The sequence below is a fragment of the Tyto alba genome, unplaced genomic scaffold (genome assembly GCF_018691265.1).
Source record: "Tyto alba isolate M040663 unplaced genomic scaffold, T.alba_DEE_v4.0 Super-Scaffold_30, whole genome shotgun sequence".
In the NCBI taxonomy this organism is placed as follows: domain Eukaryota; kingdom Metazoa; phylum Chordata; class Aves; order Strigiformes; family Tytonidae; genus Tyto; species Tyto alba.
This window is the reverse complement of record NW_024881305.1, coordinates 3,966,245-3,990,906: the sequence shown is the minus strand read 5'-3', so window position 1 is coordinate 3,990,906 and position 24,662 is coordinate 3,966,245. Positions and strand designations below refer to the sequence as shown.

The window sequence follows — 24,662 nt, the reverse complement described above, 5'->3', positions numbered from 1 at the left end:
TTGCTGGGGGTGCTGGCGAGGGGCAGGAGGTTCAGCTTTCCACGGGAAACCCAGCCCCAGCACAGGACATCCCAGCGCCGAGGGGAAACCCACCCCCAGGAAAATGAAACCCAGAGGCAGCTCTCGGGATGAAGCCTGCAACAACAAGATAATGCAGATAGTACCACTGGGGCTGGTATAGAAAAATATATATCCAAACAAATGAATGCACAAAAATATACGTGTGTATATATATATATATATTTAGGCATGTGTGTCTATATATTAGCATGCATAGATGTGTGTGTGTGTATATATATATATATATATATATATATATACAGTCAGACAGACTATCTAGCACAGAGTAGGATCTCTCACACACACACACACGTGTATATATATATACACAGAGGAAATAGAAGTGCTCAGGTCACCTCCACATGCCACCACCTCATCTGTGCACATGAGAAAAGCAGGGTGGGTGTGAGCAGGAGCCCATATGAGTCCCAGCATGTAAATAGGAGTGAATTAATGCGTGGGAGGTGAGTGTCTGTTTGCTCTGTCACACACGTGTGCGCAACGTGTGCCAACTTTCCCTGCTTAGCAGGGACGAGCGCTTTGGTCTTAAAAGAAAAATGGTGCCACTTTTTTCACTCTATAACTCACTGGGGCTGTTCAGCGCGTTTCTGTGTGGGGTTAAAGGTAGGGCCGAATTTTCCTCCCAAAATATTCCTGTTAATGGCTTTCAAATGTTGGCATCCCCGGCGGGTGCGTGCGCATGTGTGTGTGTGTGTTGGCTGCTGGCGCTGTCTCACACACAGCAAACTCCCCAGCTCCCAGATATTTAAGCTAACTCCATCTCCTCTCCAGTTTCAGCTGCATTTTTAAAGAAAACAACTCCCACCGACTGCAGCAGGAAATCACTATTTGGGTTTATGAGGCACCTCTTCCTGACGAGCAGCGAGGAAAAGGCTCTGTGTGCTCTGCAGGGCAGGTATCCCTGTGCCGGCTTGCTCTCGGCATCATGCACCAGCCCTTGGCATCGCGTGGCCAAGAGGGACAAGGTGACACCTGAGAGCCACCCACGCAATGGCCGCAGCTTTTGCTAGCAGGAAAAAAGGAGATGCTTGAGCTGATGGGTTTTATATAATCGCTGTGGATGAAATAAGGTGTACCTGAGGGTGCTGAAGGTATAAGAAATGATATTAAACCAGAAATAAAGTTGCTCAATTTTATCAGCGACCTTTCCTGGCCCAGGCCCCTGCTCTGCACACACAGAGGACCCAGCACCCAGCCTGGGGCTCGTAAGCAGGAGCCCAGTGGATGTAATTAGCCCTGGCAATGGGGTCTGCCCGAGCCCGGGGCTGCCCTGCCTTCCCCAGGCAGCCGTGGCAGGACTGGGCCCCAGACACCGAGCCCACCACCAACCCCTCTGAAGTGGTTGTTTCTCCCTCTTGTTTTCCCGACCTCTCCGATGCTGGAAAAGTCATCTGCTCCCTGCATGACCCTATTGACTCGCTCCTTCCAGCCACCGGCTCTGCCCTGAGCCCCAGCACTGTCCGGGAGGCAGAGCCCCCTTCGGCTGGAGCCCGTGGTGATGCTGAGCTCCAGGATGCATTAGGGCAAGGGAAAATACCCACCGGGGCAAGGTGGGGTCTGTGTGTCTGTCCAGCTCTCCTACAGCCGGGCTTCAACTGTGTTTCTCTGCCTTTGGGTAGGAGGCTGAAGGGGTTGCATGAAATCAAGTCATGCTCCCTGTATATATGTGCTTATGAGAATATACACGTATATGACCTCAAGGGCCATGGGTCCAGCTGTCCTGAGCATCCTGGCTTTGTCCCTTCTTGTGTCCCTCGGGGTCCTGGTGTTCCTTTGCGGGCAAAGCCCTCGCCCACCCTCTTTGCCCAGGGTGAAGGGCTCGCCGGACTGCTCAGCTTCTCTCTGCTCCTCCCCCGGCACCCAGGAGAGGGTTAACATGAGCGTTTCTGCATTTTCCTTCTCCAACTTGGTAGCAAGGCAGAACGTGGGGATATATGGTCTCCGCTTGGGTCCCAGCCTCCAAGGCTGGCTGGAGGAGCCGGCGCTTTCAGGCAGATTGCCGTTTGGCAACAAAACCCCCCAGCATTTGCCAATTCTGCACTGCTTCAGCTATCGCAGAGCTCAGACAGCTTCTGCAACCCCCTGCTTCCCTTGAGACACGATAACTTTCTGTGTAATCTCTGCTGGTGACAACAGCACAGAGCTGTCACCCCCAAGTTCCCCCCCCCCCCCAGCCCCTGCCAAGCTCCCGCCGCACAGAGCGAAGGGGCCAGGCTGGCAGCACCCCCTCACTGGGGTGAGGGTCCCCATAATCCAGGGCCGGGCAGCTCTGAGGGTCCCCCATGCATGGGTGCATGCACAACATGAGGATACCCCAAAGTGACAGCAAACACGGGCTCTCTGGCAGCCGGTGGGATTTTCACTGGCCAACAAACCCTTTCCTGCATCTTGCACGCGTGCGGGACGTCCGTGCTGCCCCGAGTAGCAGCAGTTGGCAGCCTGGGTATTTTTTCCTTCCTTGACAGTGCTGTCTGTTATGCAGGAAGGTGAGAGATGTGAGATGGCTTGAAGCCACCTCACAGCACTGTTGTGACACCCCACTTTGGTCCCAACCCTCTAGGACACAAGGGACCCAACCTAGGTGCTTGTGCTGGCGCAGCACTGGGGTTTTTTGTTCAGCAGATGCTCACGCTTCTGGCAAGTTCAGCATTGAAGAAATCAGCTCAGACCAGATACTGCCAGACGCCGAGGAGTGGGAAAAAGTGATGCTGCTAGGCCTGTGGCCTCAAGCTGGTTTTTGGGGAAGGGTAAAAGCAAGGAGAGGAGCTGGTGGACCTGAAATGTTAATTCCTTCCAGCTGTTGTCAGTCTGGCAGGTTCTCAAAGGAAGTTTAATAGACTGCAGTCGTCTCCCCTCGACCCGTCCCCCCATCGCCGTGCTGTGTGGAGGCAGCCCAGCAGAACCTGGGATTACATGAGCCGCTGTGTCTTCCAAAGACCTAGTTTTATTTTTTCCCCTTTGGCTCTGAAAGTGTTTTCTTGTGTGTGTGAGCGTGTGTGCACACACGCACATGTGCAATGCCTTTCTCTCCCCCCAGCAAAACCTGCCCCTTGGATTGCAGTGAATTAGAGGGGAATGTCGGGGTTGCACAGAGCTGGGGCAGGAGCAGGAGCAGGAGTCAGGGACTGGATCAGCAGTGAGGAGGAGGAGGAGGAGGAGATGGCTTTTGTGGGCCTCCTTGCTGGAGCGCGCCCCAGTCTGCCGTGTGAACTGGGAGGAAACAGGATGAAGAAAGTATTTGGAGTGGAAAAAAATCCTCTCTCTTGCTTTATTGATTGTGATTGTGGACAGAAATAGCTCGGGCTGTTGAAAGCAATCCCCACCGGAGGAGCCGAGGTGCACCCAAGCTGCTTGAACGCAGGGCTCATCCCGTACAGCATCCTCCAGCTGCCCCCAGCACGGGGAAAAAGAGGGTGCCCAGAAACCTCACAGCAAGGGGCTCAGCCAGCCCTGAAGCAGAAAGGTTTCTCTCACCTGCCTGCCACAGCTTCTGCATCGTTTCCAAGCCTTGTGTTGTACATCTTGCTAAACGCTGGCTGCATCTCTAGACATCCTCAGCATGGGAGCCTGGCAGCACAGACGCAGCCCTGGGAACGTGCAGCCCTGGCAAAGTCTATTAGCAATTAGACAATAAGCTCCCATCATTAATACACCCAATGTCCCGTCCATAATAAATCACCAGCAGAGGGTATCGGCCAAGCAGCACCGATGCCCAGCTGGGGTCATGCAGTGCCCATCCCGGGGAGGCAGACACGTGTCACTCCTGGGGGGACCCTGCCACTCAGCTGCTCTAAAAACAGCAACAGAGCAATGCTAGTTTAGGCAGCTGGACCATTTAATGAATTTTAGCCCGTTTCATTGAATTGTTTCACTTGAGACACCAAGCAAGGGGCCAGGGAAGGAGGGCAGACGAGCCCAGAGTGCCCAGCACAGCCCAGCCCGGGGGGCCAGCATCCACACGGGCACGGTGTGATGGCTCCCCGCTCTGAGAGGCTTCCAAGGGAACTGTAAAAACCAAGTGCTGGCAGAAGAGTAATTAGTTAAAACTCAGCACATCTGTTGTTAATTAATTCCCAGGCAGGAGGATTTAACTCTTGCATTCCGTGGTGGTTTGCAAGGTGGATGGTCAGCATCAGTTTGCCTCCAGATGAAGGCTCGAATTTTGCTTTTCAAGCCCTTTTCAGGGATTTGAGGTGCTCTGGTCCATCATTCCCCCAGCCCAGGACCATCTCTGGGATTTTCAGGAGCACTCAAGACATGAGCAGAGCAGCCAGTACTGCTCAGAGCAGGGAATGTGCCCCAGGTTTAGGGTACAGATTGAAAAATAATCTGGCTTTGCCCTTTCCAATGTCCAGCCCTGAAGAGCCAGTGGAGAAGGTGGGACCCCTCTGAGGGTGGGTTTGCAGAGCATCACTCTGCAGGGCTGAACTGTGCTTCTGGGTAGCCCAGCACCAGCAACTATTTTATTTGCATTTTTTTTTTTTTTTCGAAGGCAGCCATCACTAAAGTACATTTGTAGGCGTGAATATCACATACATCCAGCACTACCTCATGCTCCACCAAGAGCCCTGCTCTGCTCCCCACCTCCTTGCTCGACCTTGCCCATGAGTTTCAAGCTGCGGCGGGTGGATAGAGCTGCTGTGCAGGGACTTGGTCCCTTGGGAGCAGCGTTAAAAAGGCTTTTAATGCTGGAGCAAAGCGGAGGGAGCAGGGTAGGGGGGAATCTGGGTGCTTGGGGCACGTGTGACCCCCTTCCCACGCCGGGACACGAGTCCACACGGCAGGGTCAGCCCACAGGGCCCTCCCGCACTGGGGGAATCTGTTCCCCATTAAGAGACTCCGGCAGCACTCGTTACCGCGGCTGGTGGGGAGAGCAACCCTGCCAGCTCCAACCTCCTTAATTAGCACCACGAGTGAGGCCAGGCTGGGGAAGGTCAGCTCCTCTGTCCCTCCTTGCCAAGGATGCAAATGGTTTGGAGCAGAGCCTCAGCCAGAGCCTGTGGAAAAGCTCCCACTGACCCTGCGAGTGCTGGATGGGGCCCTGGTCCCATTCGTCCCAGGGTGGGCACTGATGTGCATCCCCCCCCCCCCCACCGAACCCCCACACTGGGGCTCAGCCCGGGCAGCGGTGCCAGAGCGAGTGCTAAAAGTCCTGATCCACCACCCTGAGTCCTCCCCGCCGTGCGTGGGGTGGAGGAAGGCTGCCTGCACCATCCTCTTCCCCTCCATGCACATGCACCGCGCCGGGCTCCGACCGAATTTAGCTCACCACTAAAAATAGGTTTCACGGCTGAGCGGCAGCGCCGGAGGGCAGGCAGCCCAGATCCCAAACCAGCCTGTGTCGCCGTGACCAACTGACCCATTTGGCCTCGATTTTTAAGTATTTTTCCCTCCTCGTTCAACTTCAGCCCAGGCAGCGGCCTCGCTGGGATGGCTGAATCCCCCGAGGGGCAGCGAAACTCCGGCGAGGGGCCCGCTGGTCCCTTACCTGCACGGCACAGCACGGCACGGCATGGTTGGTGGTCCCACGGCAGGGCTGGGAGGTGACCAGTGGCAGCAGGTTTGTCCCACAGCTGCAGGAGCAGGGCAGGGAGCTGGTGCCAGGCTGTGGCACACCAGGACCTTGACCTGTTCCCTGGAGTGAAGGACAGGGAGTCCTCTTGCGTTTCCCCTCCCAAGGGCCCAAACGGGAGCACCCTGGGGTTGTCACCAAGCTGTCCCATGTCCCCAAGGCCAAAGGAGCCCTGCAGCCTCTGCGCCAGCCCTGACGTCCCGTGCCTGCAGCTGGGAGCAGGACGGGGTGCAGGCACTGGGAGGGGGGACACGGCGTGGCTGCGAGCTGCTGTTCCCTCGGGGAGCCCTGCAGAGCACGTGATGGGGCAGCCCTTGGACAGAAATGAAGGAAGACCTTTATTTACAGTAACAAACAAAAGGGACAAAAAAAAAAAATACTGTGACACTTCCCTCCTCATCTCCCCAACCCTTCACCGGGGCGTTTTCCGCCGCCACCCAGCCACCAGCCCTGTCCCCGGGCTGGAGGGACAGGGGCCAACAACTGCTGGGGGTCATTTGGCACCAACCAAGTCACCCGCCCCACCGCCCCCGGGGACACGGGAGGGGCGGTAGCAGCTCAGTACAGCTCTGGGCTCTCCCCAGCTTCCCTGGCCCCCGGCTGCAACCCCGCTGCAGGGACGGGAGAAGGAAAAGCTTCTTCCTGGCTGTTGAAACAGGGAGGGGAGCAGACTGTGTATTGCACTTGGCTGCCCACCTCAGCACCGAGGAGGGGTGGGGGCTGGCAGGATGTGTCCCACAGCACAGGAGCCCGCAGCCTGGCTAAAAGCTTTGGCATCATCTGGTGGGCTCCCAGCGGGGAGCAAGGCTCTGTACCGCGCCCAGCCTTGGAGGTGTCCTGGGGGGGGGGGGGGGGGAAAGATGCTCTGTGCCACTCCTGTGTAAACCAGAGCACTGTCCTGGGGCAGCCCCGGGCGGTGGCAGCGGCTGTCCCCAGCCCAGGGACCCCGGGGTGGCACCCGTGGGCTCTGCGGTGCACGGGGAGGGTGCTCCTGCTCTCGGCTCAGGTGGCAGGAGGCTCCCGCGATCCTTGGGGAACCGGCCCGGTGCGGGGAAGAGGTAGAGCGAGGTGGGATGCCGGCCGTCCCCGGGGTCCCCGCGGCCCTACGGATTCACCCTTCCCCAGGCAGGATCCGAGCCTGGCTCACCAGCTCCAAGGATGAGGTTTGCAATGGGGGGGGTATCATTCTCCTCCTCCGCCAGGCTCTGTCTTTTGGTGTTTCACACCGGCTCAGGGAGTAGCTGGACCCTCAGCCACTGCGGGAGAGCTCGGGGGGTGAGGGGGAGGGGGGGGCCCCACTCCTGGTGTCCCCCCACGCACCGAGTGCAGCCCCTCAGGAGGAGAAGCAGAGCCCGCAGCACTCCATGCAGATCTCCAGGCAGTCGGCCGACTCGCAGCAAGCGTCGATGATGCCGCAGTCCATGTCGCAGGGCAGGTCGCAGTCCGCGCACTCGCCCGAGTTGCAGCAGCAGCAGCAGATGCAGGAGTCCTCGGAGGTGCAGGAGCCGCAGGTGGCACAGTCCAGCACGATGTTGCAGAGGGTCAGGAACTCGCAGAAGAGGCAGGAGAGGATGCAGTGGACGCAGCAGTCTGCGGAGGGACGGCCAGAGAGTGGGTAGAGTGGGGACAGACCTGGCTGGGTGAGGTTGGTGGATGGATGCTCAGCCCCGTAAGGGTGGAAATCCTCCCTCGGGAATTAATGGAGGGGATAGGAAGAGGGGCTGGAAGCCAGGCACTGCTCCAGGGGCCTCCCTCAACTCCCAGGGACATGCCCAGGCCCCACGAGAAACCAATTTTGGAGGACATGAAATGAGCTCGCGCAGCACCCCCCCTGCAGAAGGCTGCCAGGAGGGGAGCTCGGCTGGTGCCCAGGTCTGGGGGTCCCGGGGGGCTGGAAGGATGCTACATGAGAGACCCCAAGGGATGCAGGGCTGGAGGAGAATGGCTGAAAGGGGACCCCCCCTGGGGAGAGCTGGTACCTTCTTGTGCCTCAATAGGGATGTGGGAAGAGGCCGATTTGGAGCTGCCCTTGCTCTTCTTGCTGCTCTGGCTGTTGATGGAGTGGTGTGACTGCAGCTTTCGGTGAGGCTTCTGGGTGCTGGGGAGGGGGCGGAAGACCCCGTTCCCCCCCTCCCCGTTGGCGCCGCCGGGGTCCGGCCCCCGCCCAGCACCGTTTTGCAGCAGGTGGGTGCAGGGACCGGGGGGCTGCGGGGCTGCTCGCACCTGGGGCTGGCCTGGGGAGGGGGAGAACAGCACGTTACCCCCCCTGAGCCCTCCCTGCAGCGCTCTGCTGGCAGAGAAACACGTGCCTGGTCCTCTGCCGCTGCACGGGAACCTGGTCACCAGGCGGCACGGGGTGGCTGGGGAGGAGTGATGCTAATAGATGCGTGGTCCAAGAGGATGAGGATGGAAAAGATATGGAAGAAGAGATGGCTGGAGGGAAGAAGACAGAGGCTCCAGAGAGAGGAAGGGGTGAAAAAAAAAGAGCACAAAATAAAAGCTTTATCATGAAGGATGTGCTGCAACTGCCAAAACTCAGCAGAAGACCCGGAGGAGGAGGTCTTCCAGGGTCCCGGCGCTGCCGGCACAGGCAGGAGGGATGAAGTCACCGAGGCCGACCGGAGCGGGCACGGAGGCATCGCGAGGCAAACTTGCCTCGTGCCAAGTGGGCAAGAGAAGAGCCCGTGGCTGCTTCCAGCTGAGAGCCACCGCCGTGGCCAAGCCAGCATCCCAGGAGCCCTGGGCACGGTGCTGCCCGACGGAGCTCCTGGCCGTCCCCATCGCCCTCCGTAAAGCCGGAGACGATGAAGCGCTGCCGGCGAGCCGGACTGCTCATCTCCCCGGGACTGCGTGAATTGGCCGCTTAATTAAAGGTCTCCCCAGCCTTTGGCTGAACTTCTCTGCAGGAGGAGGGAATAATGATCAGCTCTGTCTGAGCCTCCCTCCAGCCCTCGCACGCTGCAGCTCAGTCCTTCGCTCCTGCCCTGCGCCGCATCCCCACGCTGCCGTCCTTCTGCGGTGGGGGACAGGACTGGGACCCCCACACAAGGGAGCGGGGTTCAAGCATCCATCACTCCCGCCACAGCAACGCCAATAGAAGCCACAAATAAAACCCCGTCTGATGGTGCTTTGGCCAAATTTTGATTTTCCTCTCCCGCAGCAGTAAACAAGGGATGATTCAGGCAAGAGGCTCGAGGGCAAAGGCACCTCTGGCTGCCGGGGAACAGGAGCTGCTTTCTGCGTGGGGTGGCCATGGGACATGGGGAGACTGACAGGGTGGAGGGGGCACAGACAGTCTCTGTCCTGCACCCGCCCTTGCCAGCGAAAACAAAATAGATGGAGGTTAAAAAAACACAAGCGCACGGACCCACCGCCCGGCTCTGCCCAACTGAGCTGGGCTCAGACCGCAGAGAAAGTTTAAACGGCTGCTTGGGTGAAACGCTGCGTCTTTGACGCACGCTGGGAAAGGAACTTAAAATAACCGGAGCTGAGCGGGAAGAGCGGGCTGGGAGTGGGAGGGGTGGGAGAAGGGCAGAAAGGAGAAATGGAAAACAGGTCTTGGACAAAATGGGATGCGTCCCCCCCAAAAATAAATAAAAAAACAACAACTCCTGGGGGGTGTTGGCTTCCCACGGACCCTTCTCCGCAACCCCTGACTGGCCGTGTCCCAGTGTGGGCACCGAGCTGGCACCGAGCAGCACCAAGCTGGGCAGGGGCTGAGCCCCCAGGGACACACACACCAGCCCGGCCCGGCTGTGCCCCACGGCAGCAAATACTCTGCAGCTTCGAGCGTTGGGTTCCTCCGGGGGTTTGCAGCAGCATGCAATGTGCTTGCTTTGGCGTTCTCCATTTCACTGCATTCCTCAGATTAAAATGTTTGTAAATCAAAATCACGCCCTGGCTCCAGCGAGTGGCAGTGAAAAGCAGGCAGTAATCCCCCCCCCCCCCCTTTACGTTAGGAAAAATAGCTCCCATTTTTTAGGAGAGCCTTCAACTCACAGGAGCCCAAAGCTCTTCTAAAAGAGACATCTTCAACCTGAGGCTTAGGTAGAACCGTGTATAAACACTCCCTAATAAAATGGGTGTCAGGGCAGGAGCGGTGGGGGCTACACCAGCCCACCCAACGACCCCTACCGCATCCACCCACCAGCACCAGGGTGGGAAACCAGGGCTTTGGGGAAAAGCACCTGCCTTTGGCTCTTCAGCGACCAAAAACCTCCTGGACATTCACTTCGTGTTCCACCTGAGATGATGCTCCCCGGCACAGCCGCGGTGTCAGCTCAGCTCAGGTTCCCCCATGGCAGCATCACCGGGGGAGCTCGGGGGGGGGACAGATGCCCAGACCGCAGTGGTCCTCGCCCTGCTGTGACCCCCCTCCAGCCATCGGCTCTGCCAAACATCATCCTCCCGAGCCGCTAACAGGGCTGGGGCAAACCGGCACGTTGCAGCCGCTCGAGCGGAGTGTGCTGCTGCTCTCGCCTGAAACTCAACACCCGGAGCCCCAAACCCGCAATCCCCATTTCGGTCGCTCCCAAACTGCCAGAAGACTGATTTAAGAATCGTGGCGAGCTTCGACCAGCAGCGCTGAGCCTCGGAGGAGCTGATCCTGGCACTGCTGGCGACGGACATAACCCAACAGCCCCTCCTGACCTTGAACGTGCTGGAGTGGCACAAAAATGCCACCAGCACCCCCTTCACCTTCCCACGGGGGAGCCTAACTGTGCTCCCAAGGTACTACTGAAGTTGGGGGGGTGGAATTTGCCCCCCACAAGCAATGGTGACCCCTTCCTCCCCTAACAGCAGCTGTGGGGTGCACGGTGAGGAGCGGGCTGCAAAGCAAGGGATGCGGGAAGCGGTGCTCTGCAGGGAGCTGAACCTCATTTCCCAGGAAGGAGAAGGGAAGGAGCGGGGGGGTTCCCTGAACCCAGCACCCAGGCAAGCCCGGATACGAGCAGCCACGTTCCTCCCAGCCTCGGGGTCCGTGGGGCGGCTGCCCCTCGGGGTCCGTGGGGCGGCTGCCCCCCGGGGGGGGTGGGCTGGGGAGGGGGGCTGCGTGGGGGCCGCACCATGCAGGGTGCAGCAGGCTGCAGCGTGACTCAGAGGTGCAGAATGTCTGTGGGCAGCCGGCCCAGCTCCCAGATGCTTCGCAAGGGCTCGAGCTCTGGTTGAGGAAACGTGTGCTCTCCTCGCTCCACGTACGCCGTCAGGAGCGCCTGGATTTCACTGTCCCCTCCCCTCCCCACCCCGCCTGCCCACTCTTCGAAGTTTGCAACCTCGTTCCCACCCTCCTTCTCCCCGTTGGGAAGCATCCATTCACTTTACGCCCCTTGGAAGGGAAAGCTGCACGCTCGCATCCAACAAAAGGGGAATGGCTGTGTGCCTAAGGGGCAGCCTGGGAGCAAAACCCTCGGATCCAGGCTGGGGGCCAGGGAAAGGATGGACGGCGTGACTCCAGGAGAGCCTGGCCCCTGCTCTCCCACATCTGCCAGCGCTGCTCTCCCGCCCCTGCAATGGGAAATGGAGCAAGGGCACCCCGGCCCCCACCTCGGCTCCTACCCCACCCCGATATTTCTCACAGCGGGGGGACCAGCAGGTCTGCAGCAGCAGAAACGGGGAGGTGCTGCTTGACTCCACCACCACCTCCAGCAAAACCAGATCCTCCGTGCAGACAGCCCGTCCCGTACCCTCCTCGTTCAGGCTTTGCACCAGCCTCACCCTTGCCCTGGATCTGCCAAGGCAAGAGTTGTCCCAACGGGAAGCATCTCCCTTTGCTCCAGCAAATGGCTGTTGCACCCCTCCTCCTGTGGCTGTGACCACGGAGCCCGTTCTGCCGGGGGCTCTCCCCTCTCCCGCTGCAGCTTTGGTGGAGGCTCCATACAGCAGCCGGCTCCTTCCCCCAGGGGCTGATCCCTCTTCCCACCATGGCACCCCAGCAGGACCCCAACACGACTGAGAGCTCCTCCAGCCACCCGCCCTCCTCCTCCTCTGCCTCCTGCTGCTCCCAAGGATGAAGGCAGCGAGAGGCATCGCTGCTGGATGCCGCCCTTCACTTTCCCCAGCTCCCGGTGACTCACGCTCAGTTAAAGCCTTTTGCTTTGATGTGGGGAAGAGCAGAGCGAGGAGGAGATGGCTTCCCACCACAGCTGCCCGCCTTCTTAATGAGCCCTGTTACTGATTAGACGGCAACACCCCAAAGCACGGGCACCCAGAGGTGTCCGGAGCTGCACATGCCACCACGGAGGGAAACACTCACATGTCACAGCTTCGGGAGCGCCTGCGAGCTCGGCCCGGGGGCCCTTCGTCAGGACTTTTCGGGGTTCATCATCTTCCAGGGGTTTCTCCTTCTTCTGCACCGCGGGGCAGGCAGCGGGGCGGGCGGGTGGCTGGGGCTCTGCCGACGGTGCCGCTGGCGTCTGCCTCGGCGAGGGGCGCGAGGTCTCACCCGCCTCTGCAAGAGAAACGGGGTTGGAGCTGAGCACCCCGGGGCGAGCCGAGCTGTGGGCAGAGCCCCCCAAGTCACCCGAACCTGCAAACGGCACCGGTCGGTGCTTTGGGAATCTGATTTTGGGCACGAGCCAAACCCAGCTGCCCCTTGTTGCTTTTGTAGCCCAGAGGACAGAGCTGGAGACTGCGGGGGGATTTTGGGCTGCTCGGGATGGGCATCGGGGTTGCACCACTCTGCAGTTGCTCACCCCGCTGCAACACCAGCGCTTCAGCAGCACCCTCCCAAAAGCCTTCCCTAGTTCCCACATTCCTTCTTTAAAAAGCCAGAGGATCCAGTTACACTCAGCAGTTCAAACTGGATTTTTCAATTCCCCTCTTCCCATGAAAGGGCCACTGTTTTCCCCGCAGGAGCCAGCTGCCACCTCCCCTCACGTTCCCGCTGAGACCCCCTCGATGGGGCAAGCAAAACCTGAAACAAGAGACGTGTTATTCCCCGTGGGGAGAAACCTCAGTGCCACACACTCCCTTGCAGAAACCATGAGAGGACAAGCCATAACCACCTCCTGCAGAGCCAGCACTGCGGGCTGGGGGCCAGCTGCCCCCCGCCACGGTGGGGTGTCTGGGGGGGGCTGCAGGGTGCTCAGTGTGATCCTGTGCTTCCCCACCCACTGCGAGCCCCCTCCTCGCCGCCCCATCCCTCTCCCCAGCACCCGGAATAGCAACCGCTTGCACAACAGGGGCTGGACCGCACTTTATATAAAACTAAATTATAGCTTGGGCGAAGGGAGGGAGACCAAAGACCCATAATTTCCCTGGCTATAACAAGAGGTTCTACATGCAGGCAGGCAAGGGCGGGTGGGGGGAAGAGAGACCTCGGACACTTCATTATACTCAATATAACAAGAAGTCCTACAAGCAGGAGCCGGGGAGGAAGGCAGGCAGACCCCACACGTATAATTATAGGGACTATAACAAGAGGCCCTACAAGGGAGGCTGCGGGCCCCATCCACACCCCGGGGTCGGCAGGAGCCTGGACACGCTGCAGAGGGGCTGCAACCAGCCTGGGGTGATGCTCGCTCAGCTCCCAGCTTCGCTACACCCCACATGCTCATCCACCGGCCTCGGTTTCCCCACAGGATCATAATCTCCACCTTTCCAAGGACGCTGATCCAGGCTGGGAGCTCCTGCCACAGGGGCTTTGCTGGGAAGGAAAGCTCATCCTGATACAGCCTCACAGCTCTCGCTGGTGAGGCAATTTTGGGGCTCAACCAAGGGAAATGCAGCAGCTCCAGCTGATTTTTGCACAGCAATGTTGGCTCCAAATCCCAAGCGGAGTGGGAGTGAGTCCCAGAAAGGAGAAAACTCATTCCCATGCCCCTGGAAAGCCCAGGGCAAAACAGAGAGGAGAAAGAGAGCAGGCTGTCATCTTCCTATAAGTGCTTGCACATAGGCGTGGTGTATAGGTGAATAATAACTACATGTTGCTGCATCCACGTCCTCTGTCATGTCCCAACCTGGACCGGCCTGAGTCAGCGCCTGTGGTAAAGCCTGTTAAAGCCAGACATGAAAACCCCGATGGTTGAGGAGCTCTGGGTGAAGCCCTGAGTCAGAGGTGCCCGGTGCAGAGCACCTGGGAGGGGATCTGAGCCACTGGCCATCGGCGTAGCTGGGGAGCTGCTCTGGTTTCTGCTACGAGATGCCCGGAGCCTGCTAAAGGCTTAAAAATCAACAGTCAGGACTTTGGGGTTGCCCAGAGTAGCCCCGTCACCATCAGATCCCCTCTCCTGCTCTCACCCCCGAGGTCAGCGCTCCCCTCCGCAGCATGCGATTTACACTAGCAAAAAGAGCTGGAAAATCAAGTGCTGCGGTGGGAGAAGGGCTGGCAGCTGCTCTGTGCACGGCGAGAGCTCCAGCTGATCCCTGCCTGCCTCCATCACATCCCCTGCCCCACTGCGTGCCCGTTCCCGAGGGGCTGAGCACAAGAACGGTCTGTTTAGACCCCGAGTTCTGCGAGGAAGCAGCGGCACCAGGCCGTACGGATGGTGAGCGTGCTGGTCCGCTGACAACTGAAACAAGGCTCGTTTTTGCCAGGTCCACTTCACACATATAATTACCCTGCCCAACAAGAGGTCTCACACACAACCACAGCGATGCAGGGAGGAAGATGGCAATTAAATTAACTCCCACTGGAACAAGCTGGCCAGAAGAGACACGAAAATAGAGAGGAAAGAAATTTGGGTAAGCTGGTCCTTCCCTGCCTTGTGCAGCCTCGCTTCCCTGTTGCTGCACATCCTGGGGAGCGTACGGATGGTGCTGACCCCCAAACGTGCAGCATCCCCTGGGAGTGAGATGGAGAAGGGCTGTGTCTGCCCTCCCGGTCGCAGCCTGACCCCAGGGCAGGGCTGGGGGCAGCCGGACACGTGTGGGCTCAGCACAAACCCCACACAGCTCCCTGCCTGCGCTGCTGGGACCGGGCACTTCCCAGGCACCTTCTGACCCGCAGGGAAATGCAGTGGGAATGCGCAGAGCAGCTCTCAAACAAGCCTGGCAAAATGCACCCAAGAAGAGGCATCACCCCTGATGGCACAGGGAGGGACAGACAGACAGACCCCCAGCACCCGCACAGTCGCTGGGGCACAGGCTCATCCTCCTCCTTTGAATCCCCCTCCGGCCCCAGCTCATAGCAGGGCTCACACTGCTCTGCTTGGCACCTCTTACAGACCCGGACGGGCACACACACACGGTGTGCAGCTCCGCAGGGGTCCCGTCCAGATAACCCTCTCCCCCTTCGGCCGCGTGCCCTCATCCCTTTGAGGCACAAAGTCCCCCCGAGAAGGGTTCCTGCTCCCCAAACCACACACAGAGGGTAAGTGGGGAAAGAGGTGCGGGAAGGAGCAGCTCCATCCCAACATCACTGGGGCCTGGCAGGGGGTCCCCCAGCAAGGCGAGCCCCCCCTGGGGTCCCCTCTCCCTGCTACTCTGCTTTCTTCCCTCCCCTGCTATTACTGCCACCAGAACAAGACGAGGCTTGACCTAAATCTGCCTGGTTTAAAACCAACCACAAGCCCAGGCAAAACACAGATGAAGCCCCAAGGAGAGCCAATCCTCAGGATGGGACATCCATCCCCTTCTCCACCTGCACCCCCAGCCCCTTCCCAGCTGGGGCGAACGCTCCTCTCAATGCAGAAAACCAGCCTGGGACGAGAGCCCAGGTCTCCACTCCCCCGTTCTGTACCACCGTTTGTAAAACACAAGGGAGAAATGAAGGTAACGTGGCACAGGGAGGGCGAATCACATGTTTTTTTTATGAGAACAAAGATAATAGGGCATTTAAAAATAATAAGCCAGGCTTCAATAAATCACAGTGCTGCCGTAAGGTACAAAAGATTAGGAAAGCTGATAGACGTGGAACTACTTTCTTTACCTCCCGGTTGCCAAGCCTGGGACATGCACAGAGGTCAGGTTTTCTGACTATTCTCCCCATTTACAAAGTCCAAATCCACCCATCATAAAACCCCCAAGACATCAGTGAGCTCCAAAGTCCACCGAGCATCACAGGAGTTGAGAAAAAAGGAGGGGGGAGAAGAAAGATGTAGAGAAGCTGTAGGGAGTCATTGACTTTAACTGAGTATCTTGTAATATTCCTGCAAAGTCAAACATAGAAAATGTCCCTCCAGGATCACCGGCTGTGGGAAGGACCCGCTTTGCACAGCCAGTGTCTGCAGGAGCTTCTGGGGCAACCTACCAGTTGTTCTGAGTAGGGGAAAAAGCATTTGTGCTTTGGGTGGGAGGCATGCTTAATTCCCGATGAGCTTGCAGGACTGAGCTCACCCATCCCCGAAGCACTGGACAAGCAAAAGGAAACTGCAGTGCGTCAGCAGCTGGGGAGGGTGCTCGGGCAGCACGGCATCTTACGGCTCACAGGGACCTGCGGGTTTCCTTCCCTGCAGCCACTTGTGGTGCCCAGACCCCCAGCTGGGAAGGCCCCGAGGATGTGGGGAGACGCAAAGCTAAAACCACGCTTTTAGGTCAAAACCACCCCGGTTGTCCCATGGCTCCTGCTCAGCTTTCCTGAGCTGTAGCTTAATGCAACAGATGATCTGCCTGGTGGCTTGGGATCTCTGATTTATCTGCCCCTCTTCTATCCAAGGGCCTTTGGCTCAAGCGGAAGAAATGTGGGGACAGGAGATGGGTGGACACCTCGCTGGCATGTACCTGTCACCGCTGCCCCACACACGGCTGCATGGGCGAGAAAAACCCCTCCAGCACACAGCAGCTAAAGACAGGCTTGGACTGGTGAGCTCAGAAGCAAACCCTGCCTCTTTAGCCAGCAGCATGTTTGGATTAAGTGGTGTCAACCCGTTGCAAAAGGGAGGGAGAAGGGTCTCGACATGTCTGGATCCACATCTGAGCTCTTCTGGACCCAAAGAGCAGCCAAATCTACCACTGTGGGTCACGACTCCTGCCGATGCGGAGATGCTGAGCAGAGTCTCCCGTCCCCCCTTCTCTCTCCCTTTAATCCCTCAGGAATGGCTGGTCAGGGACGAGATAGTGTTGGATGGAGACACAGACAGTCTAGTGAGGCGTTTGCCATTAACAACACGCTACCTTGCAGCAATATTTAGTTTGGGAGCTTTCTAATCTGTTTTATGCAGATAAAATGAGCGTGTAATCTCTCTTGGTTTTCCCATACGCGCTGCCTGGCCCAATCAGGTGCCTGTCTGACCTATTCAAGGGATATTTTAGAGCTTGATTAAGTGGCTTCAAGTGCAGAAGAGACGGCACTGAAGCAAATGCTTCCAATCCCACGAGCCAGGCTGGAGGAGAGGAAAGCAAAATTCTGGTTTGAAAGTTTGCTCAACTGGGAAAAATCCAAATGGCTTATTTACATTCAGTCTGAAATTAATGCACTAAAGCATTTTCAGATTCTATGATATTCAGGGAAAGGAAAAGGAGGGTGGAAGGGGAAGGAGGAGAAATGCCCAGAGCACACCCAGGACAGATCCAGCACAGCTTTGCTTCCCTCCCGGAAAGCGTCTGCCCCAGTGTCTCTCTGCTCACCTGGGCAAAGCTTTGGATAAACAGTTCAGTTCTGGGACAATGAGGAATCCGGTCAAAAAAATATTGGTTTCTATGAAAAGTTACTTCCTAAATGCAAAAAAGCAAAACAAAGCAAAAAAACCCACAAAACCCCAAATAGCTTGCCAGCCTGGGAGTTGTTATTATTTGTTATTTATAGCCATTGGGTGGGTAGGAAGAGAGGAATTTCAGGCTGGCCAGACAGGCCAGGACCAGCACCTATCTAGTCCGTCTGCGTTTGGCGTTCAACCTCGGCTGAAAGCTCCTCTGGTAACAAAACCTGACTCCAGGTTTGGGGTGCAGACCCCGTGCCAAGGTGATCCTACAAATCCCATCACCCAAAGGTCCTCGTTGACCCAAATGGCTCCTGCAAAGGAGGCACAAGCCAACCTTCATGGAAGAATTGCTCCTACCCAAGAGCAAGGACACCGGGGTGCTGGGGATAACCCTTGAGAAGGGGTTTCAGGGAAGAGAAGAAATAAAATCACTGCAAGAAGCATGTACCTCTCACTGCAGCAAGAATATACTTAACATATATATATAATAAAGCAGCATTTGGGACTGTAGCTGCAAGTGCAAGGGAAGAAGCAATCTCTAAGCCTAAACTGGAGACAAGGGACAACACAGCTTGTCCCAGAAGACAAACCAGACCCAGCAGGACCAGGTTTCTGCCTCCAGCTGCCAGGCCAGCCCATCTCCCCGCATCAGGCCTGGGCTCGGCCTAAACCAAAGAGCAACATATAACATCCCAAACACACTGCGGGGCCAAGGGGTGGAGAAAAACGATGGGGAAAAAACAAAGGGTCAAAGACCCAGCCTGGGGTTGAGTCAACTTTCCGTGACTTTGAGGAGCGTTGTGCCAGCTCAGCACTCCCTGGAGCAGGATAAACCCCTGTGCTGGTCAGAAGGATGTAAAAACCCCAAGCCACGGGAGCCTGGCATGGAGGAAGGATGCAGGCAGAGATCCTGCGACATCCCAGGTGTCCTTAAGGACAAGCAATTATTCTTGAAGCCTAGAAAGCGGCTAACGCGATGCCTATCAGATCCAAGGAGATTCTGGGAATTACAGAGCAAGGAGCCACACCGCTGTGCTGGGGAAAATTATGGAGAGTCTAATTAAGGACCATGCCAGTACAGTAATTGCGTAACCTTACAGGGTCAAACCAGCACAGGTTCTGCCAGGGAAAATTTGTGTCCTTCTAACCTGCTAAGAGTCCTTAAAAAAAGTTAATTGAAGAGCAGAGAAATGTGAGCTGGTGGACATCATTATTAGCAAGAATAATAATTTGCACTTATGCAGCACCTTTCATCCCGAGATCTACTCAGCATACAGTTTTAAGCCAGTGCCCATCACACATTACCTGACCTCCCTGTATTTTACATTTGCACAGCTGCAGCTCCGAGCTGCTGTGAAATGGAACTTCCTCACTGCTCGACCTGGAGGGGAAAGTGAGGCACGTACAAGGGATTTGCCCAAACCAACACACTATGGCGACGGAGCCCCAAACTTTGCAGTCCTGCTGCTCAACTTCCCGTTGGCACGCACGCTTGCTACGTTGGGGTTTCTCCTAAACCCAGACCCCAAAGCAGCTTCGGAGGAGAGGCAGTGGGGCCCAAACAGGGCCGGGGGAAAATGAGCTCTTCTGCAAAGGTCAGGGCACAGCTTGCGGGGCAGCAGCATGCCTGCTTGCTGAAGGAAGGCGGCGAGGCCGGCCAACGATGAAGCCATTCGGGTGGAGCAAGTAATTGCTCCCGGAGCCAGCCAGGCAAACCCGCTTCTTCCTCGCGATGCGAAGGCGCAGGCACGGCCCAGCCCTGGCACCTAAAGCGGCCGAACCGGAGCTGGGAGCTTCGTGCCCACCCACGGGGAACACCCCAAGAGACGGTGGGATTGGGGTGAAAGCGCTTCCCGAAGCTACGGCTCGCTCCCCGACGCGCCCCGTCGGAAAGACAGCGGGACGGCACTGGAGCGAGGGGGGAACCTCCCCCCCTCAAATCAAACACCAAGTCCAACAAGGCTGCCGAAGCCTGGCTGAGGATCAGAGATGGGTGAAAGCATGCAGGCATGGCACTGCAGTGAGCAAAGCCTGAAGAGTGGGATTTAGGGCAAAAAAAATCTTAATAACCCCACCCCTGCTGCTACGCAATAGCTCATTTCCACCAGTACAACCCAAGCGTGGCACCCGGGGGGGGGGGCACGGGAAGGGGCCACAAGCTCCAGGAGTGACCAATGTGGCCCCATCCCACCCCAAACCCACCGCCCCGGGGGGCTGCCGGTGCCTGTCCCACAGGAGCCTGCGCAGGGCAGGGCCCAAGCAAGGCGGAGCTCTGGGAAAAATCAGAAAAACTACAGCAAACGCCCAGAGGACAGCTTGGGTTTCTGCAACTAATAGACTCGAGCAGGCGCTTTCCAAGGAAATTCAATAAAAAGCTGGTGTGGGACTGGGACGCCGGGGCAGCAAGCGACAGAGCCCCAGAGGGCCTGCTTTGTTTTGCTCAAAACCAGAAACATTTGAAAAAATCCAGAAATCTGCCCTTTTTGGTTTTGTTTTGGGTGGATTTTTTTTTTTTTAGTTTCTTTGAACAATAACAACAACAAAAAGAAAAAAATGAAGCATTTTCATGAGCAGATGAGAAACTTTGAAAGAAAATGAGAAATTAATCTTTTGGTGCAAAACATCTTTATCTGGGGTAAAAAAAAAAATGTTTCTTTTAAGGCTTTTTCTTTTTTGTGGCTCCTTTGCACGTACAGGATGTCTGCATGCAAATCTGCAAACAGTTGCATTTAGAGGAGCAAAGACCCTTTTATTTTTACCTTGGAGGGGGTTGCATTTGTTTCTGGCCCCCTCCCAGTGCAGGACAGTGTCCCAGTATTGGACACCTGAGTGATGGTGGCACCAACTCCTGCCCAGCCTCCCCTGCCTGCAGCCCCACAGTGCTTGGGACACCCAGGGGTGCTCAGGAGCCCGAGAGGGGTGGCAGCACCCTCGTGCAGGCAGCCAGACCCCAATATTTCGGAGGCTGCGTTGTGGGGGTTGCAGCATACAACAGCTTCCCGCCTCCTGTTACACCTCGGGGCAAACTCCTTGGGAACAGGCAGAAAGAATTAAAGGCAAAAAAGAAAAAAGTGTGTGTGTGTGTGCCCCATCCCTGCCTGCCTCCAAGCAAAGAGCCCCTGAGCTGCTGGCTCCTGTGGCCAAGCTGGGACACAGACACGAAGCGGGGACAGGGAGGGGGGGTCCTGATGGGGAGGGAAAGAAGGGAGGTGGGAGTGAGCAGAGTCAAACCCGAGGGAAAGGTGTTTCTTCTGGAGATGGATTTGCCTCAAGCATCTTTCTATGGGTTTGCTCCCCATCAGGAAAGGCCCTCTCCTGCTGTCCCTGTTCCCTTTCCTCTTCCTTCCATGAAGGGAAGACAAAAACAATCTCATCAGCCAAAGGGCTTTCTGGTTTTCTCCTGTTTTCTGTTAATTCTTAAAAAAAAATAATTATACCCCACATACTCCACACAGACAATTGCCTCTTCTCTCTGAGGCTCCTCTGCAACTACCTGTCACTATTTCAAGGGTTTGGTTTGCAAGATGCCCGTCCCTCCTGGGCAGGAGGAGGCTGCGATGGCACCAGGCCCATCTCCAGAGATGCCAAGGAACAAACTTCAGGAAACGGGCTTTGTCTCAGGCTGGGAAATAGGACCAAGCATGGCAATGCCAACCCAACCCTGCCCATGACGCGCTAACTCGGGCCAAACCACCCTGGCACCTCAGTTTCCCCATTTATCTCGCCGGCTCGGCGTTACCAAACGAGCTGGTCTAATTTGCAAAGCATCGGAAAGGGAGTCGAGCAAAAATTCCCAGGCTCCGTGGTGCGTGACAGAGCCCCTGGACGCTGCCCAAGCAATAATGGCCCTGCACCGAAACGTCACGAGGCCAAACGAGCACGAAAGACAAACCGGACCCTGTCCATTCATTGCTCATCAAGAAAACAGAAAAGAAAGAAAGAAAGAAAGGAAGAAGTGATGTGTGCAGGAATTCAAAGCTCAAGACATGCAACCGGAAAGCTGCTCTCTGAGACAGGACAGGGATAGCCTCTCAGCATGAAATTTGGTCCCTGGAGCCCGGGCAGATGGAAATTGAGGGTGTCCTGGAAACCCCCCTTGCCTTCCCCCCCCTTCCCAGCTTTGCATGCTGCCAAAGAGGGGTCTAAAAGAGGCAAATTTGGTTCAGTTCTGCTCGGGTTCACCCACCCCGGATCCACGCTCCCCTCCCTGAGTTGCTGTGGAAGAGGAGGTGGGTCAGGGGCTGGTTTGGGGTGGAGGTGACACCCCCCCCACCCTGGGCACACCACTGCTCCTGCTCAGGACCCCAGTACAACTGGGATGCTGAACCTACACAGCAGCAGCTGGGAACCTGGAAGAGCTGAGAGACCCTTTTTTCCAACACATTTAACAGATTTATAAACTCCTCCTTAAAATAACCCACCTTTGATCTTAGAATAGCCAGTGCACAGCAGTCCTCCTAACCCAGGCTGGTGGCAGGTTCCCGTGCAAAAGTTTTTTTGCACCAGGTTCGTGCATTAAACGTTCACCGTTTCCCACCTGGAAAGGGAAGCCAATGGAAGGAAATCCAGAAAAATAAGCTCTGCACAGCCCCTGCAGCTGCCTGGGCCCCGGGACGCGGCTGCAGCACAAAGCAGCGTAAGAGTTCAGCCGGGAAGCGGAGCCTGCAGCATCCAGCTGGAAAAGCAGAGGGAAGAGAACAAGAGGATGTATTCTCCGAAACTTGGGCCCAGCTGTGCCCCGGGCCAAAGCCAACAAGGAGAGAGATCCAGCTGTGCTAAGCTCGGTTTCTGTGCATCACCGTGCCCGGTGCTCCCGCGGCACAGCTCCTGCCTGCTGCCCAGCAGCTGCTTTCGGAGCATGCGGGGAGCTGGTCCCGGGCTGGATTTGGCCCCTTTTGTGTCTGGTCTGACAGCACACACGACGGGGTGTTTCACCTCTCGCCATCAGCTTCCTGCTCCGGCATTTTTTTTTTTTTCTCTCTCTCATCGGGACTTTTACTGCAGTTTCCGCACGTGAAGCTCGTCGGGGACTGACGGCCACGGGACACCAGCACAGGCCCCCACGACCCGGGCAGAGCCACCGCACTGCCCGGACAACCCAGGGGTTCAGCTTTGTCCCGTGGAAAAAAAGTGAGGATTCCCCAAACTTTTCCATCCACTTCTCCACGGCCTGATCCCACTTCCCCGCATCCCACTCGAAAACCCCAGGGAGTCGCTGCGGGGTGGGGAAGGGACCCCCCCCCCAGCTCCCAGCCCCTTGCACCCACCCTGGGGTGGGGGGGGAGGTGTTTTTAACCCCTTCAGCTTGTGCTGGCTGTGCACCCCGGCTGCCCTGCGTGCTTGGCCGAGTGACAAAAACTGCTGCAAAGTTTGGGCTGGATCTGCTGTGCTCGCACCGCGCCACGCACACGGGCACACGCGCACGCCCCGCTGTGCACAGCCACGCACACGCACACTTGGGCGTTCCTGGACACGCATTCAAGCACACACCCCCCCCCACCTACCCCCCCACCCCACCCCAGCCACGCACACATGCCGCCATACATCCCTCCCCTGCGCCGTGCTTACACGCACCCCCTCCTGGCACACCCCCCCCCTGCTAGCCACCCACAGCCCCCCCCCCCCAATGCACCCTCACGGGGCACCCCGCAAACCGAGCACCCACCCCCACCCAAGCTGTGCACCCCCCAACCCTGTATACACAGACACACATCTATATATATATATATATACATCCCCCAGCCATGCACCCCCCAACTTCCCTCCCAGCTGTGCACACACACACACATATACATACACATATACATCCCCCAGATGTGCACCCCCCCATACCCCTCAAACCACGCACCCCTCCAGCCCTGCACACACACATACATATATTCCCCAGCCCTGCACACACACACGTATATATGTATAGATATACACATCCCCCAGCCCTGTACATACACACACACATATATAGATATATACATCCCCAAGCCCCCCTCAGCCCTGCACGCACACACACATATAGGCGTATACATCCCCCAGCCATGCACCCCCAACCCTGCACACACACACATATAGATATATACCTCCCTGAGCCGTGCAGCCCCCCTAAGCCCCCCTAGCCCTGCACAGACACACACACATATAGATATATACATCCCCCAGCCCCGCACACACACACACATAGATATATACATCCCCCAGCTGTGCAGCCCCCCTAGCCCTGCACACACACATATACATCCCCCAACCGTGCAGCCCCTCCAGCCCTCCACACACACATATAGATATATACCTCCCTGAGCCATGCAGCCCCCCAAGCCCCCCTAGCCCTGCACACAGACACACACACATATAGATATATACATCCCCCAGCTGTGCAGCCCCCCTAGCCCTGCACACACACATATAGATATATACACCCCCCAACCGTGCAGCCCCTCCAGCCCTCCACACACGCATATAGATGATATATACATCCCCCAGCCCCGCACACACACACACACACACACATATATAGAGATATACACATACCCCAGCCGTACACCCCCCCCCCCATATAGATATACACGTCCCCCAGCCGCACCGCCCCCCCAGCCCTGCACACACACACATATAGACACGCACCCCCCGCCCCAGCCGTGCCCCCCCCCCCCCCCCCCCCCCGGTACCTGTCGGTGGGGCCGGCTCGGCTCGGCGGGGCTCCGGGCGGCTCGGCCGGTGGCTGCCGACCTGGGACATCGGAGAGGGGGCGCGACGGCTGCGGCAGGGAGAGAGGGGGGGAGAGAAGGGGGAGAGAAGGCAGAGTTGGGGTGGGGGGGGGGGGGAGAGAAGGGAGAGAGGGGGGAGAGAAGGGAGAGGAGAGCGGGCCCCGCCGCCCCGGGGCCGCGCTCACCTGGGGCCCCGCGGGCCGCCGCGCCCGCCCCCGCCGCGCATCCCCCGGCCCGGCCCCGCTCACCGCCCCGCCGGCCTATAACGAGCCGCCCGGGGGCGCGGGCTCGGGGTTGGCTTGTTTGTTTGGTTTCTGTTTTGTTTTGTTTTTTTCCCCCTAATTCCTTCAAAAAAAAAAAAAAAAATTAAAAAAAAAAAAAATGCTGCGAGAACAACCAACCAACCGCCCGCGGCCGCAGCGCTCCGCGCAGCAGGAGGGGGAGGAAAAGTTTCTTTTGGGGGCTGGAGCAGAGCCGGGGAGGGGAGAGGCGCGGGGCAGGCAGAGGTTGCTTGGCTCCCAGGGCCAGCCTCGAAATTGGGATTTCGCAGCTTTGCTGCGCTTTCGACTCAGCGTTGGGTTCCCCTCTCCGCCCCCTCACCCGAAAATTTTGCGAGGGGGTGTAGCGGGGATTAGTGAGTTTGGGACCCCCCCCGCCGAGCTGTGCTCAGACCCCTCGGGTGGGTGCTCCTGCATGTCCCCTCTGCGCCCAGCGAGGAAGCAAAGAGGGTGC

General features: G+C 57.6%; 1 protein-coding gene across 1 annotated transcript; it reads right to left on the bottom strand.

Moving 5' to 3' along the window:
- Positions 1-5,967: 5,967 nt before the first annotated feature.
- MDFI (MyoD family inhibitor) lies at positions 5,968-24,041 on the bottom strand. Its single transcript, XM_042800258.1, has 4 exons — positions 23,892-24,041; positions 11,907-12,101; positions 7,633-7,887; positions 5,968-7,243 (listed from the first exon to the last, which is right to left on the bottom strand). Exons 1-4 carry the CDS (start codon positions 23,959-23,961, stop codon positions 6,987-6,989), a joined length of 777 nt encoding a protein of 258 aa, XP_042656192.1. The 5' UTR covers positions 23,962-24,041; the 3' UTR covers positions 5,968-6,986.
- Between the last annotated feature and the right edge of the window lie 621 nt (positions 24,042-24,662).

Coding starts and splice junctions, on each gene's coding strand:
- MDFI (XM_042800258.1), bottom strand. CDS start 23,961: ATGTCCCAGGTCGGCAGCCACCGGCCGAGCCGCCCGGAGCCCCGCCGA. Junction 12,102..23,891: donor CGAGCCGGCCCCACCGACAG/GTACCGGGGGGG, acceptor TTTCTCTTGCAG/AGGCGGGTGAGACCTCGCGC. Junction 7,244..7,632: donor CCCTATTGAGGCACAAGAAG/GTACCAGCTCTC, acceptor GTCCCTCCGCAG/ACTGCTGCGTCCACTGCATC.